The following is a 17,097-nucleotide window of genomic DNA, read 5'->3' as shown; positions in this document are numbered from 1 at the left end:
AGGCTGTGGGAACAATGGATGCCAAGAACAACGCGGCGCCTTCTGGAGTTTCTTGAAGTTCATTCTTGTTAGAGTCAAGAGAAAAATGAACCCGTGATAGCTCACACCTTGTAGTCCCCAGGCTATTTCGGAGGCTGAGGTTGGAAGATCACCTGACCTCTGATGTGTAAAGCCAGACTGACCACACACTGAGATCCTGTTTCAACACCAACACCAGAGGGGGAAGAACAAGTAGGAGATACCAGTGGGTAGGGGAGAGAGGTAGAGCACTTGCCTAGCACGTGAGAGGCTTATCCCTGAGTCCATGGCCAGCAGAGCTGGGAATCAAGCTAGGGAGAGAGCCAGATCTTTAAAGGTCTTGTAAATTTTGGAATAGTGAGCCTAGAAATTCGTTTTATGGCCACTGAATTACTAAAGAGTTTTAAACCACTTGCCCCAAGAATTCTTCCAAGCACCTCTAGAAGTAAAGAAAAATGCTGTCAATATAGGAAATAAAAACTATTTCAAAGAAATAGCATCTTCCTAAGAGATAAAAGAAGATGAAGCCTGAGAAATGTCTTTTGAATTTAATAACACAGAGGAGCAGTGATAGTTGACAAACACTGCATAGTTTGGAGAGGGGAGAGAAATTGGGATTATGTAATGCTTTTGAAAACTTTGGCCTTGTCAGAGAAAAGGGAGGAATGATGTGTTTTGTTCGATTTTATTTTGTTAGAATTAAGACAGGCAAACTTGAGTATGGGAGAAAAGACCCAAGTGAGAAGAACAATTCAATTTTTTAAAAAATGTGTGTGATACGCTAAATAAAGATTTTGAGACGGTTAGACTAAAGTACTCAAATCACTGATGGGAGTTGGTGGTGCACTCCTTTCTTTAGTCCCAGTACCTCTGGAGGCAGAAACAATGGGATCTTTGTGAGTTTGAGGCCAGCCTGGGCTACATGGTTCCAAGTCAGCCAAGAATATATAGTAATACCTTGTCTTAAAAATAAATAAATAGGGTTGGGGATTTAGCTCAGTGGTAGGGTGTTTGCATAGCAAGTGGAAGGCCCTAGGTTCAATTCTCAGCTCCAAAAATTAAACACACACACACACACACACACACACACACACACATATATATATGTAAATAAAATAAAATCATGGGATGGACAGATAGCTAGCTGTTCTTCCAAAGGACACAAATTCAATTTCCAACTCCCACCTGGCAGCTCACAACTGTGATTCCAGTTCCTGGGGATCCAAACCCTCCTCTGGCCTCCACATGCACCAGGCACAATGATGGTACACAGATATTCATGCAGGCTAAACACCCATATAGTGATATTTTATTTGTACTGAAATGTGATTTTATTTGTATATTAATAAAGTTGCCTTGGGGTCAGAGCAAGCCATAGCAGAGCTGGGGCGGTGGTGGTGCATGCCTTTAATTCCAGCACTTCGGAGGCAGAGCTAGGCAGGATCTCTGTGTGTTCAAGGATACAGCCAGCATGGTGACACATGCCTTTAATCTCAAAACCAACCATAGAAGATGTGGAGGTCTGTACAGACAGACAGTGACCAGGAGGTCATGTGGCTGGGTTTACAACCAATGAGAAGGCAGAACAGAAAGATTATAAAAAAGACAGGACACAGGAAATAGCTCTCTTTCAGAGAAGAAAGACAGAGCAGCAGTGAAGGGTAAGGTTTTCAGCTCTCAGCTATTGCTCTGACCTCTTGGCTTTTAACTCTGTAATTGGCTGTGTTTCTTATTTAACAAGATGGTTACATCTACATTTGGTGCCTATCGTGGCGAGAATTCATTAAAAACCGCTTGGCTTGGCAGTGGGTCCGGCTTCCCGCCTGGGTGGGCCCAGCTCCCTAGCTTGGGCCTAGCTCGGGCCTAAATCGGACCTAGCTCGGCTTAGGCCCAGCTACAAGCAGTTACCGCCGCAGCTGGAGTTACTTGCTTAAAAAGCCAGTGCTACGAACAACTCAGGCCTGCGGGAGCTACCACTAATTGCAGGAGCTACACGCAACTGCAGATAGGCTGCTTTTGGCTGAAATGCCAGCGCACATGGTCAGTCGGAGCTTAAGGAAGCCAGAGCCCAGGCTCGACTCAGCTCAAGCAGGAACACATGGTTGGATTCAAGCTTTTAGCCAGAACATGGCTTCTTCTCTCTCTCTCTCTCTCTCTCTCTCTCTCTCTCTCTCTCTCTCTCTCTTCCCACCTCAGATGCTAGGTAGCTGTTTGGAAATTCCCTTGGATTTCTACTGTTCTACGCAGAATTGCTAAGTCATTTATATCAGATATTTTAAAGGAAACTATTTAAAAGAGAATTTGTTCCACATTTTTAAAAGATGGGTTTTATGTGTACATTGGAAGAAAATTGGGCTTTGTTTGAAATTTTAGGCAGTCTGACAATGGAACAACTATATGAGAAGATTAATGTTGATCAAATTATGCACATTATTCTTCTTCTTATCCTTATTTTACAATTTAAAAAGATAGTCAATTTAAGTGCCAGGATAAAAATTTTAGAAAAACCTGTTAAACCTGTTAAAATGAATTATAGAGAAATTCAGATTCAGACAGAAGAAATTAACAGTGAAATTGTTTCAGGATTGGATTATAAAGTTACAGAAAGAAAGCCTGTTTTCACACAATCACCCTTAATTTATCCGGTAACCATACAACAACTACCTGGCCAAGTGAATACACGAAATATTTGGACTCCAGTTGAAATGTTAGACTTAAGAAGGTTTAAGGAGGCAATAGTATCTTATGGCATGCATTCCCCATATGTAAAGCAAATGTTAAACTCCTGGTCAACTTATAATAGGATTATACCACAAGACTGGCAGGATCTGGCACAGGCTGTTCTAGAACCTGGACAACAGCTCCATGGCAAATGTGGTTCAAAGAGGAAGCTAAAAACATAGCAAAACAGTATAGGGATAAAGGTATGCAAGTCTTCCAGGAACAGCTTGTTGGAGAAGGCCAATATGCTGCAGCACAAACACAATGTTTATATGATATCCAAACTCTAATTCTATGTTGAATGGCAGCCTTGAATGCATGGGACAGAGTTGAGGAACCAGGAAAGAAAACTGAGTCATTTACAAAGGTTATACAGGGCCCAAAAGAATCTTTCACAGATTTCTTACAAAGACTGACTTCAGCAGTAAAGAGAATGGTCCCAAATTCAGAAGCTAGCCAGATAATAATTGAATCTTTGGCTTTTGAGAACACAAATGTAGCATGCAAGAGAATAATCAGGCCGTTAAAGGCGAGATCTGCACCCTTGGAAGATTGGATTAGAGACACGGTTAATTTTGAGGCTCATGATCATGATAATATGTGGGTAGGAGAAGCAATTTCAAGAGGTTTGAGGAATGTCAGATGTTTTGGATGTGGAAAGCAAGGACATTTGAAAAGGGACTGTAAACAGGGCACTTCTAGAAACAATATTTCTTCAAGGAACAATGGCAACAGAATGCCCCTTCCTTCAGGAATATGTAGAAGGTGTGGTAAGGGAAAACACTGGACCAACAAATGTAGATCAACAAGGGACAGACAATGTAATACTCTGCCTCAGTCTTTGGGAAACTCCCAGAGGGGCCTCAGGCAGGCCCCTACAGTGAATCCAGTTCAGACCTTTCCTGCCATAGTAGAAGAGACCCCTACTCAGAGCAGTTAAATGACCAAATGCCTATTGGAATAAACCAGGCTACTCAGAGTAATGGAACAACTGAGACAGAGAAAACAGAAAATTCAGGAGAAACCATAAAGAAAAAATTTTGGCAAACTTCTATAAACAAACAAAGTCCAAAATTAACAATAAAAATAAATGGTGTTTTGTTGTCTGGTCTGGTAGACACAGGTGCTGACGTGACCATAATTGCACCAGAATTTTGGCATCCATCTTGGCCTCTTCAGGAGGTAAATGTTCAACTGTTAGGAATTGGAACATTATCTCAAGTGAAACAGAGTGCAAGATGGCTCGAATGTCAGAAGGACAGAGAGGCAAATTAAAACCATATGTGGCTAACATAGCTATGAACCTGTGGGGTCTAGACCTGTTAAAACAATGGAATACTCAGATTAACATCCCTCCAACCTCAGAAATAAATCATAAACTAGCACATGTTTCTGAGAGAAATATTAGAAGGTATTATTCTAATGAGTGGTCACCGACCACCCATATTATACAAGAAGAGGGCACAAAAACTGATGATCTTCCAAAGACACCAACAGCTCTACATTTAAAATGGTTAACAGACAAGTCTGTATGGGTTCATCAATGGCCTTTAACAACAGAGAAACTCCAGGCTTTAGAAGAGCTGGTAGAAGAACAATTAAATGCTAAGCATATTGAAGAATCTACCAGCCCTTGGAATTTTCCTGTATTTGTTATTAAAAAGAAATCTGGTAAATGGAGAATGGTAACAGACCTTAGAGCAATTAACAAAATAATTCAGCCAATGGGCTCTCTACAATCTGGGATTCCTCTGCCTACTGTTACCTAAAGGATGGCCTCTCATAGTTATTGATCTAAAAGACTGCTTCTTTTCAATACCCCTACAAGAAAAAGACAGAGAAAGATTCACTTTCATGATGCCTACTTACAATAATTCTCAACGGTTAAAAGATTTCAATGGAGAGTCCTCCCACAGGGAATGTTGAATAGCCCAACCCTGTGCCAATATTTTGTACAACAGCCATTGGAAGTGAAAGGAAAAAAATTTCCTAAATCTATAATTTATCATTGTATAGATGATATTTTGCTAACTGACTCAAATGCAGATACTTTAGAAAGAATGTTTGAAGAAGTAAAGAAAATATTACCTTGCTGGGGATTACAAATTGCTCCTGAAAAGATACAAAGAGGAGATTCTATTAATTATTTAGGATATAAAATAGAGCTACAACAAATTAGACCTCAAAAGGTACAAATTAGGAGAGATCGACTACAGACTCTCAATGACTTTCAAAGATTATTTGGAGACATTTCTCATCTATGAACTATTGTTGGGGTAAAAAATGATGAACTGAATAATTTGTTCAAAACCTTAGAAAGTGACAAGTACTTAAATAGTCCAAGAGAATTATCACCTGAAGCTGAGAAGGAATTGGCCTTGGTAGAAAAGAAAGTACATGAAGGACACGTGGATCGGATCGATCCAAAACTGGATTGCATTTTGGTTATTTTACCCTCTAGATATTCTCCTACAGGAATATTAATGCAGAGGGAAGATATTATATTGGAATGGATATTTTTACCAAATAAACCAAATAAAAAATTTAAAACTTATGTGGAAAAATTCTCTGACTTAATTTTGAAAGGAAAATTGAGACTTCGTCAATTAGCAGGAATAGACCCAGCAGAAATTGTTGTACCTTTAACTAAAGAGGACATTGAAAAATTATGGACAGAAAGTGAACCTTGGCAAAGAGCTTGCAGTAATTTTTTGGGAGAAATTAACAGCAAATATCCCAAAAGCAATAGAATTGATCTTATAAGGAGCGCTGATTGGATATTGCCTCAAATTGTATGTGAAAAACCCGTACATCTGGAGTTCGGACATTTTATACAGATGCCAACAAACAAGGAAAGGCAGGTTACAAATCAGAAAGTTTAAGTAAAGTGGTTCAAAGTCCTTATAATTCAGTTCAAAAATCAGAATTGTATGCTATTTTGTTGGTATTATTGGATTTTCAGAACCTCTCAACATAGTTACTGACTCTCAGTATGCTGAAAGAGTGGTATTACATATTGAGACTGCAGAATTTATCCCTGATGCTTCAGAATTAACTTCACTATTTATTCAATTACAAGATACAACCAGGGAAAGGTGTAATCCTTTATATATAACTCACATCCGATCCCATACTGGTCTGCCAGGCCCTCTAGCACAAGGTAATGATGAGATTGATAAACTGTTGATAGGAAATGTGCTGGAGGCCTCAGAATTTCATAAAAAACATCATGTCAATATTAAAGGTTTAGAAAAGGATTTTTCCATAACCTGCCAACAAGCCAAGGAAATTGTAAAGAAATGTCCTACTTGTTCCTTCTACAATCAGACGCCATTACCAGCAGGATATAACCCAAAGGGTACTCAGAGGAATGAAATCTGGCAGATGGAAGTGTTTCACTTTGTGGAATTTGGAAAATTGAAATATGTACACCATACCATTGATACTTATTCAGGATTTCAATGGGCGACTGCTTTGAGTTCTGAAAAGGCTGATTCTGTAATCACTCATTTGCTAAATGTTATGGCCATCATGGGTATACCTGCACAAATTAAAACTGACAATGCTCCAGCATATGTTTCTGTTAAAATGACACCGGTTTTTTGCTTATTATAATATAAAGCATATTACAGGTATACCACATAATCCTACAGGCCAAGCAGTTATAGAAAGATCCAACAGAACTCTAAAGGACATGATAAATAAACAGAAAGGGGTAACAAAAACCCCCAGAAATAGACTGTACAATGCTCTATTAACTTTGAATTTTCTCAATGCTAATGAGAAAGGAATAACAGCTGCAGAGAGACATTGGATAATAGAAAAAACTACAGAATTAAATCAACCTATATACTTCAAGGATGTGCTGACCTCATAATGGAAACCAGGATATGTGTTATGTTGGGGATGAGGTTTTGCTTTTGTTTCAGTAGGAGAAGATAAAGGTTCAATTTGAACAAGAGAGACCTCTTAATTAGAGGAGGTGATAGTTCATCCACCAACATGACCATCCATTTAAACTAACTTATACCATTAATACATGCCTTTTCATTTAATCAGATATAACTTGCCAAAAGGGAACCTCCCCAAAATTAGTCTTGGGGAAGGGTTTTTGTTTTTGTCTTTTAGGAAAATGAAGGCTAAGGAATCTGAAGAATACTGGACAAATGAGACAACTGAAGAAAAAGGACAAATCATCTGTCCCAGGAAAAAGAGTAAAATGGCCTATTAGTATATCAACTACAAAATTTCATAAATCTTCCTAAATGTTTGTTTCTGCTCTTCTCTAAAAAAATTAACACTATTGGTCTTCTTGTAGTCCTAGTTCAATTAAAATTTAAAGCTGACTTTGGAGTTAGAGAATGGCTCTCTCCTCCTTTAAACTCAAGCATGTTGTTAAAAGGAAAATGCAAACTCCCTGTATCATACCAGAAGAAAGAGCTGTCTTCTGACATGGGACAGGAGAAAAACCAAATTAATTAAGGGACTATTCTATTACTAATCTCAATTCTTTGATTCTATTCTAATTCTTTAAACTTTTCTTAAAGTATGAATTTTATATCAAAATTTACTACATATATATATTAAACTTTGTTAAGATAATCATGGTCATATAGAGTACTAATTAATTCTAGAGAAAAAGCTTCGATTAACTGCCTATCCATGTCTTTGTGTTCAAGTCTCTTATCAGTTTTTTGCAGGAAATCACGGCCAGGCCTAACATCAACTGAAATCTCCAGGAAGAAGATGGGGCCCCACAAGGACAATTCCACATGGACAATAGTAATATCACTAAGCTGACAAACATCATCTACAGATCAGCTTTGGACTACAAAGTGCTTAGAGCAATTCTGAGATGGCTAGCTGAGATGATCCAGTTTCAAAGACTACTTGAATAAGGACTTGAGATAAACCCTGAACTTTGAAATTATGGATAACAAAGAATATAGTTACCTTTCCTAGAATTTGACAATTAACCCAAAATTTTTCTTTTCAGAATAAAGATACCTTTGCCCATACTCAGCAGGAAGCAATTTTAAGAATATGACGCCCACATTCCCAAAGGGGTGGTGTGGGGCAGGTCTTTTAATGAGTTTTGGGTCTGGAATAGTTTTCATTGTTTAGGAGGGTTGGTTACAAGTTGTTGTTAAGGGTTAGGAAAAGGGCTAGGCAAAGGAGATTATATTTAAGATGCTTGTTTAAAAGAAAAAGAGAGAGAGAAAAGAAAAAGACAACTCATTTTAAATACTTTACATCAGACTGGATTGTTTTATATTGGATACAAATTATATATATATTGAGATTGTTAGAATATGCCATACATGTATTTCTAATCTTGCTCATAATATTGTACTTGTACTCAGCTAATGCTCTGACCTCTTGGCTTTTAACTCAGCAATTGGTTCTGTGTTTCTTATTTAACGAGATGGTTACATCTACACACCCATACACGTAAAATGTAAAATTTTAAAAAAATCAAACTGAGAGGAGACCTAGGATAGCAGCACAAGTCTGTAATATCAGCATCATGAGATGGTGGATTAGAGTACAAAGTCATCACTGACTATACAGTGATTTCGAGACTAGCATTAGTTACCTGAGACCATGTCTCAAACAATAAAACCCATAGGACTGAGGCTGGCAAGGTGGTTCATCAGGTAAAGGCAGTTGCCATCAAGCCTGAGGACCTGAATTCCATCCCTGGAGCCCACATAGATGCAAGTCCTCTGACTTCTCCATACATGTACACCACATGGCAAGACTGTTGCTCCACACAGACACAAATGAATAGGTGTAAAAGTAAGTACCCTTAGACACTGACATGAAAAGAACATTCATGGAAGAGAGACCAACCCATACAGAGTTGGGAGAGGGAGGACTATTCTCAATTATAATGACAAAATGTATCTGTAAGCCTGTGTGTTTCGAAACAGGAAGTTAAGTTTTCTGAAAAATCAAGAGACAGAGCTCTCTGCTGATTAGAAAAGGGGCTGCAAGTTCAAGGGAGTTGAGGAGCTTGGAGGTATGGTTGGAGAATGTGATAAACTAAGCTGACCAGAGAAGAGAACTGGTAAGCACTATAAACTGCTTGTTTACAGCCTGTAAAAATGAACTAAGCAGTTTCTGTTTTGTTAATCTTTCTCAAATCACTTCTTAACGGCAGGGAGGAAGGAAATACATGGCTGAACTCATTTAGGGTCGAGATGGTCATAGATGTGTTACCGTAGTCCTCAGCGAAGGGCAATTTTTGCCTTCCAGGGGACATTGGGCAGGGTCTGAAGAGTTGGGGAGCGTTATCTTAGAATGCACTAACAGCAACTGATATCAATTATTTGCTCCAAAATGTTAATGTTTTAAAGTTGTGAAATCCTGATCTAGGGTTATTTTGGTCCTCACTCATATTGGATTTTCCTTGGTCTATGGCTCTGAATTTATAGAGCAAAGCCGTCCCGTAGCATGCATGCCTTTCAGGAGAGGTAGAATGAGCAGTCCAGCAGACCTTGAAGGCTTCAAGGACTTGTGATGTCACAAATACACAACTGCAAGAATTCTCTAAACCTTTAGAAGGAATCTGGATTCACACATAAATCAAGGTAGCTGTTTATTTTGATTTGAGGCTTTGATAGTTTCCTTCTTTCCTTCATTCCTTCCTTCCTTTCTTTTCTTTCTTTCTTTCTTTCTTTTTTTTTCCCCCCTCGAGGCAGGGTTTCTCTGTGTAGCCTTGGCTGTCCTGGAACTCACTCTGTAGACCAGGCTGGCCTCAAGCTTTTAGAGATCCACCTGCCTCTGCCTTCCAAGTGCTGGGATTAAAGGCCAGCATCACCACTCCCAGCTGACAGTTTTCTTAAATGGAGTTGTTATTGTGGTTTCAATCATATAGATGTAGCACTGCTCATTACAATGTAACTGTTTATTACGATCACTATAACTGGATCTCAAAAGAGTAGGGGTGATCACAATTTAATAATAAATCAAACATCCTAAAAAATGACATTCCAATAAAACATCACTTTTTACCTGAAGTCAAAAATTATCGCTGGGCAGTAGTGACACACACGCCTTTGATCCCAGATAATCCCAGCACTCGGATTAGCAGCCGGATTTCTGAGTTTTAGGGAACCCTGGCACACAGAGCAAGTTCCAGGACAGCCAGGAATACACAGAGAAACCTTGTCTCGAAAAACAAAACAAAACGAAAATAAATAATTACTAGCTAGGTTAAGATTTAAATTTGGTTCTGTTTTTGTTGAGACATAGTTTTACTTTGTAGCCCAGGAACTATGTAGCCCTGGCTAACTTGGAACTCGCGTTAACCCTCTTCTCTCAATCCCCAGAATACAGAGTGAGCTACCATGTCTAACTTGGGGTCTGTTTAAAAGATTCACAAGGAAGGAATAGTTTTGAAATTTTGTCAAGACATTGTTACACAGCTTATGGTGGAGGGCTTAGAAAGTATGGGGGGAAGCCCAGAAAGAGCTAGGAGAATGAAAAAAAAAAAAAAGACTGAATGAAAGGGAGGTGCAGCGGACAGGTTTGTGCAAAGCGACCTACCTCGGTTGTTGTGTTTTGCCTAAGACCTCTCGCCCGGTGTCCGTTGTTCACTTCTTACGTTCAAATAAAGCTAGATGGTTGAAAGGGGCGGGTTGGGGGGGGGGGGAGCGCGCCGGGCTGCGTGCGCTTGCGCGCTGGCGGCGGCGGCGTCAGTGCCCGGCGGGGAGCGGGTCCCAGGCCGCCGCCGGACCGGAGGCACTGGGGGCTTTTGGGAGCTCCCTCTCCGGGCCCTCGGCGGCCTAATGGCGTAGGAAGGACGGGCTGTGAGTGTGAGTATGGAGGGCCCAGCCTGGTTGGGCGTGTGGGAGGCCGATGGTCGGATGGTCTGCCCCTGGGGCAGGTAGTGGGGCTGCGCCTGCACGCAAGCCACGCCAGGGTGCTGCTTGTGACCCGCGTGGGTTTAGAGTTTACGGGCGAGCGGTGCACCTGGCTTCAGGGTACAGATTCTCACAGGGGCGGTCCGATTCTGCTCGCAGCCCCTTAGGCTGGACACGTGGCTCCAAGTCTTTGACCTCTGGGACAGGCCCTGACCTCTGTCGGCCTAGGGTCTGGGAGCAATCTCAGCCTTAGTTTGTTGTTTAAAGGCTGCCGGGTTTCATGCCAGGGCCACCGCGCTCCGCCTCAAGACTGACAGTCTCGTCTCTTTTTTATGCTTTTGAGGTCTCTGCTGTTGGGAAGCGTCTTAGTAATGTACCAGCAACTAGTGGAACGCTGTGTGTCCATTTAATATTTAGTACAATCTCGGTTAGTAATTATGGAGAGGAGATGCTTGCACCGCCTCCTACTCCAGTCTGTTCAATGTAGTCATCTTTGAGAGTAAAATAAGCCATCTTGTTGGGGACGTTCGAGATTTCAGTGTTTTGTTCGGTTTGTTTGTTTGTTTTTTGTTCTTTTTACAACTTGGAACCAGATAGGGAAATTCTTCTCTTAGCAGATTGGAGCTATAGCCATCATAATGAATTATATTGTGGTGATTTAAAACGCAGATACCATTTAATACTAAATAAGAGCCACTTCCGGTCTGAAACCCCATGGGGGAATCTCTGTTCTCAGGTTTGGCTAAGAATGGAAGAGTGGATAATCAGATTCAACTAGGGTTAACTTAGCACCCACTGTGCTGTACTCACTACATCCAGGTGTGTCACAGAGATTTAACGCGATATTATAATTGATGATTTTTCATTAGCTCTTCTCAGGTTGCTAAGATGCTGCTGGTGATTTGCTTAAGTTTATATGCGTGGACTAATGAACTTCCTCTAAGGTTATAGCAAAGCTCATCTGTGGTGATATTTTGTTGCACTCTAATAAAATTTGCCTGAAGATCAGAGAATATAACAAGCCACTAGATTAAACATAGAGGTTAGGCAGTGGTGGCACATACCTTTAATCCTAGCACTCAGGAGACAAAGATCGGTCTGGATCTCTGTGAGTTCAAAGCCACCCTGGACTACAAGAGATTGATTTAGTCTAGGAGAGAAATAGAACCAGGCAGTGGTGGCACACACCTTTAATCCTAGTACTTGGGAGTCACATGCCTTTAATCCCAGAACTAGGAGGCAAGTAATATGGCTGGGTGGAGAAAGGTATGTAAGGCATGAGGAGACAGGAATTAAGTTGCTTTTTCCGCTGAAGCCCATTTTGGCTAGACCCCTTTTGCTGAGGACTCAGAGACATTCAGTCAGAGGATTTGTGGAGTTGGTGAGGTGAGAAGTGGCTGTGGCTTGTTCCTTTGTCTCTCTGATCTTTCAGCATTTACCCCAATATCTGGCTCCAGGGTTTGTTTGTTTTTTTTTCTTTTTTCTTTCTTTCTTTCTTTCTTTTTTTTTTTTTTGGAGCTGAATCCCCAAACCTGTTTTTTTGTTTGTTTTTATTTTTTTATTTTTTTATTTTTTTATTATAACACCATTTTAGAATTTCTGCAACACTCATATTTTTCTATTATACCAAGTTCTAAGCACTCCTGTTTGGAAAGCGAACTGAAGTTAACCCAATGGTCTAGCAAATAGTAGGTTTTGTTTTAATTCTTATTTTTGAGACAGAATCTGGCTTATATAGCCCAGACTGGCCTTGAGTTGAGAGCCTGAGTTTAGTCACAGAGTGCTGGAATTACAGGTATGTGACCATTTTAGCTTTTAACTAGAAGAAGGTCGAGATAGATTTTGAAGAGAGCTTCAAAACAGCCAAGAAAGAGGAAAGGTGTGAAGCAATTTCATCAAGCTAGTTCAGAAACAAATTGCTTTGATAGAAAGGCAGGTAGTTTAAAAAGAAAAACCATAGTAGTTATTGTACATCCAGATTAGAACAAATTCAAGGCTAGTCTATGAGAAAAGCAAGGAACATTGAGTGGTTCTGAGCCCTGAGATGACTCAGGGAGAACCCTACAGACTTTGTTTTGTAATTGGGTTACCAAAAGGGAAGTTTAGTATTTGTGTGCCCAATGATAAGTGCTCCAAACAGTCAAGTTATATGATGATTACTCTGTTTAACTAGGATGCAGAGTTGCCCACTTAAAGCTTGCTGTTGTTGTAATCTGAGACTATCAAAAAAAAATAGGTGTTCCCAGGTTTATATCAGAGGACTTATTAAATTTGTGCATTTGTTAGAATGAGCCAACTCTCTGTACTAATGTTAAATGATTTCCAAGATACTCTTTACATACAGTGTTAAAGTTACGGTGTCAAGAAGGTGTGCAGTCGTGCGGATTTTAAGTGTATATACATATATACACATCTGTTTTGCATATAAGGACGTGGAATGCCTGTGGAAAGCAGTCAGAATCAACCGAAAGTGTAGAATGTCTGTTGGGATGGATGGCAGAAGTGTGACTCTATTGTTCAGTGGTTCCAGAGTTTCAGTTTCACAATCTGAGATTTTTTGCAAGTTAAACAAGCAGGCTCCTACTGAGCTATGCCCTTCAACCCTAAGCTTTTTCATTTTTTAATAACAAAAAGTTGTAAACGACCAGAAAAATATAAACTCACTCAGTTAATTTTTCTTTTATGTTTAGTCTGTATGTATGCCTGTGTACCATATTTGTGCCCAGTGCCTGCAGAGGCTAGAAGAGGGCATCAGATCCCCTGGAACTGGAGTTACAAGTAGTTAGTTGTGTGCCACCATGTGGGTGCTAGGACTCAAACCCAGGTCTTTTGGAAGAGCTGCTGGTGCTCTGAACTGCTGAGCCATCTCTCCAGCCTCCCTTTCACTTGAATTTTAAAGATTGTTTAATTTAATGTATATGAGTGTTTTGCATCTGTGTGTGTGTGTGTGTGTGTGTGTGTGTGTATGTATGTATGTATGTATGTATGTATGTATGTATGTACAACATGTACCAGAGCCTACAGAGGCCAAGAAGAGGATTTCAGATCCCCTGGAACTAGAGTTGCTAACGGTTGTGAAGTAGCTCATGGTTGTGAAGTAACATGTGGGAACTCGGAACAGATCCTGGGTCCTTTGCAAGGGCAGCAAGTGCTCTTCCACCTTTCCAGCCTGTCACTGGATTTTAATATGTTACTAAAATTTGCTATATAGTTGTTTATGGTTTGTTTTTAACTGCTGAGAACTGAATATAGGGCCTCACCTTTCTAAGCAAGTATGCTACCAATGAACTGTATTCCCAGTTCTGTATTTTATCCCTATCTATATTACTCAATACTCAACCCTAATGGCAGGATGTGTAGCACATCTGTCAAAGCAGCTACATCTCCATGTAAAATACAAATGTTGGAAGCTTTTTTAAATCTCTATTTTATTTAGTTTTAAGTTTATGGGTATTTTGTCTTCATGTATGTCTGTGTACCACATGCATGCCTGGCTCCCACAGAGGCCAGAAGAGGGCTTCAGATCCCTTGGAACTGGAGTTACAGACACTTGTGAGCTGTCATGTAGGTGCTGGGAATTGAACCCAGGTCCTCTGGAAGAACAGTTGGTGCTTAACTACTGAGCCATCTTTTTTAGCCCTGGAAGCACTTATTACTTCTACAGAGGGTCCAAATTTATTTCTCAGCACCCACTTCCGAAGTGGGGTGGCTCACTGACTGTAACTCCAGCTGTAGAGAATCTGACATCTTCTGGGCCCCACCAGTATTTGTACTCATATGCATACCCCAACACAGATACACAAGTATATAATTAAAGATCTTTTAAAAGATCAATTATTGGGGCAAACATAATCATAAATGTATTTGTAACATGTTACCAGCTTCAAAATACTTAAATTTACATTAAATTAAAATTAAAAGAAGAAAAACATCAATTAAAGATTATAATGGTTCCCCCCCCCCCAAAGGATATTTGTGTCTGAGTGCTTACTCATGGGTGGTGGTGTGGGTATGCATCATGGGGAGATCATTAGACCTCTTCTCCATGTTGGTCTTAATCTTTCCACCCTGTTTGAGACAGGATCTTTTTGCTCTATAAGCCAGACTATCTGGCCTGCAGACCTCTGCCTCCTGTCTCATTATAGGGGTACCCTGTGTACTAAAATATCTTCCTTAGCTAGAGGCCATGTAATTTTTTATTGAGACCCACTCTGCAAAGTGAGGCCCTCCCAAAAGTGTCAGTTTGTCCAGGCAACCTAGGGGTAGAGGTAGAAATTTGTTCTGTGTGGCTTTCCAATTGTCCCATCTTACCAGAAATCCATTCATTTCTGTCAGGGTTAAGGTGAAGACTAGGAAATTGCCTGTGGGATTCCAGAAAGGGATTTTAGCCTAATTACTGCTCCTCATCTTGCTGTAGGCCTCCCTCCCTCACACACACACACACACACAGACACAGTTAAAATCTTGAGTATTTTACAGCATATTGTCACTTGGAGTCTGCATTCACTTATAAAGGTTCACTTATAGAAATTCCTTTAGTTCTAAATATTAAGAGATACAGTATATAAAGATCTCCCTTTCATGAGGTTAGGAAGGTTGGACCTACTATCAGATTGTCTTAATAAAGTTGGATGACAGTGTTTTAAATACAGTTCTTGAAACTAACAGATATTTTCAACTTGAGCCACTTGATAAATATTTGGGGGACATTTTGACTTTGGTGTTTGAAGTGGACTCCAGTGTTAGGTAGCTCAAGCTGACCTTGAACTTGACCTAAGGGCTATAGATGCAAGTATGTATCACAACACCTGCTTCTGGAATCTCTGAAGATTCTTGGAGTGGTTCTATTCTTTATGCAGACAGCAACCTCTTTTTATTAATAAACTATATGGATGAGTCTAAGGGGCTAGCTTGTCTAGATACCAAGAGCAGGAGTGTAGGCAGGAAATGAAATCAGTGTGTTAGGTAAGGCGTGGCAAGAATTTTTTAATTTTCTGGGAAATGGGAAGCCACAGGAAAGGACCTTGGCAAAGAAATAATGTAACCTAAGTTTTATCTTTGTTTATTTGATATAGGGTCTGAGTATGTGGCCTAGAACTTGGCTGCCTCTGCCTACAAGTGCTGGGATTAAAGGTGTGCACCACCAGCCTGGCATGATTTAAATTTTAAACCAGTCCCATTCTGAGAATCTTCAGCTGTGGTAAGAGACTAAGAATGGAAATGGGGACTTACACCACGAGGCTATGCTGTGATAGATTCTAAGTGCCTCAGCAGTGAGCAGTTTTGAGAGTTAAGAAATGCTGGTTGTATTTCAATAGGACTGACAGCATCTGCTAGGTGGAATATGGAAGGGGAATCGGGGATGACAATCTAAAGTTTGTTTGTTTGGTTGGTTCTTTTCAAGACAGGGTTTCTCTGAGTAGCCTTGGCTGTCCTGGAACTCACTCTGTAGACCAGGCTGGCCTCAAACTCATAGAGATTCTCCTGCCTCTGCCTCCCGAGTGCCAGGATTAAAGGTGTGTGCCACCACCACCGGCTGTTTGTTTTTTAAACCTTGGTACCTGGACAGCTGGAATTTGTATTTGTTGAGATTGAAAGATAGAGAGGCAGAGTGTAAAGTGAATTAAAGATGATCTTGCAGCTGGGCAGTGGTGGCGCACGCCTGTAATCCCAGCACTTGGGAGGCAAAGGCAGGTGGATCACTGTGAGTTCGAGGCCAGCCTGGTCTACAAAGCGAGTTCCAGGACAGCCTCCAAAGCTACAGAGAAACCCTCTGGAAAAACCAAAAAAAAAAAAAAAAAAAAAAAAAAAAAAAAGAAGATGATCTTGCAAAGGTTACTAATTGTTACTTCCTCATTACAGGCATTACAGGTTGACATTGAGTGCTTCAGATCTGATCACTATGGTCCGAGAACGAAAATGCATATTGTGCCACATTGTGTACGGCTCAAAAAAGGTAACAACGTAACAACAAAGAGAGAGTACCCGGTGCTTTATGTCCAGTTCATGTTTGAAGCCATCCTAAAATTGGTTAAAACTTGATATTTAGAAATTTAAGTTGTCACAGTTTTATTTTTTGTTTTGCTCTGCAATGCTAGAACATTCCTTGTACTCTGACCTCAAACTGTGGTGCTCCTCCACCTGCCTTGTCTCCCAAACCCTGGGATTACAGATGTGCTGTCAAACTGCCTGTGCAGTCTTCGTGTTAGGCAAGCATTCTACCAGCTAAGCTGTAATCCATTCCCAGCCCTGGCTGAAAACATTTTATCAACATCTTATTTATGCTTTCCTCCCAAGTCAGCTTCATTCCATGAGTATTTTTTCATTACTGTCTCAAAAAGCAGCCAGTAACTATGTATTAATCTCTACCCAGAATTTAGGGTACTCAAGGGTAAATGATACAGAGAACTTTAGTTAGCAATCAGTTAAAGAGAAAATATCTTACAATTTAAGGTAATTGAGATTTTATTACTTTCTGAAATTTTACTTT

General features: G+C 40.2%; 2 protein-coding genes across 5 annotated transcripts in view; one reads left to right on the top strand and one right to left on the bottom strand.

Annotated features, from left to right (window-relative positions):
- Positions 1-10,325, bottom strand: part of Snap23 (synaptosome associated protein 23) — a 41,480-nt gene extending 31,155 nt beyond the window's left edge. Inside the window, exon 1 of one of the 2 annotated variants that reach the window (XM_036185103.1) lies at positions 10,291-10,325. The gene's annotated coding sequence lies outside the window, so the exon portion shown is untranslated. The remainder of the gene's footprint in view (positions 1-10,290) is intronic. The other variant, XM_036185108.1, reaches the window with a different exon arrangement.
- Positions 10,326-10,422: 97 nt separating this feature from the next.
- Positions 10,423-17,097, top strand: part of Znf106 (zinc finger protein 106) — a 49,144-nt gene continuing 42,469 nt past the window's right edge. For 2 of the 3 annotated variants that reach the window (XM_036184093.1, XM_036184092.1), the window contains exons 1-2: positions 10,423-10,559; positions 16,470-16,563. In XM_036184093.1, the coding sequence (XP_036039986.1) occupies positions 16,510-16,563 (54 nt within the window). In that variant the 5' untranslated portion in view covers positions 10,423-10,559; positions 16,470-16,509. Of the gene's footprint in view, positions 10,560-16,469; positions 16,564-17,097 lie in introns of those variants that run through there. The other variant, XM_036184094.1, reaches the window with a different exon arrangement.

Source organism: Onychomys torridus, chromosome 4 (genome assembly GCF_903995425.1).
Source record: "Onychomys torridus chromosome 4, mOncTor1.1, whole genome shotgun sequence".
Classification (NCBI taxonomy): Eukaryota; Metazoa; Chordata; class Mammalia; order Rodentia; family Cricetidae; genus Onychomys; species Onychomys torridus.
This window is presented reverse-complemented; position numbering and strand designations above follow the sequence as displayed.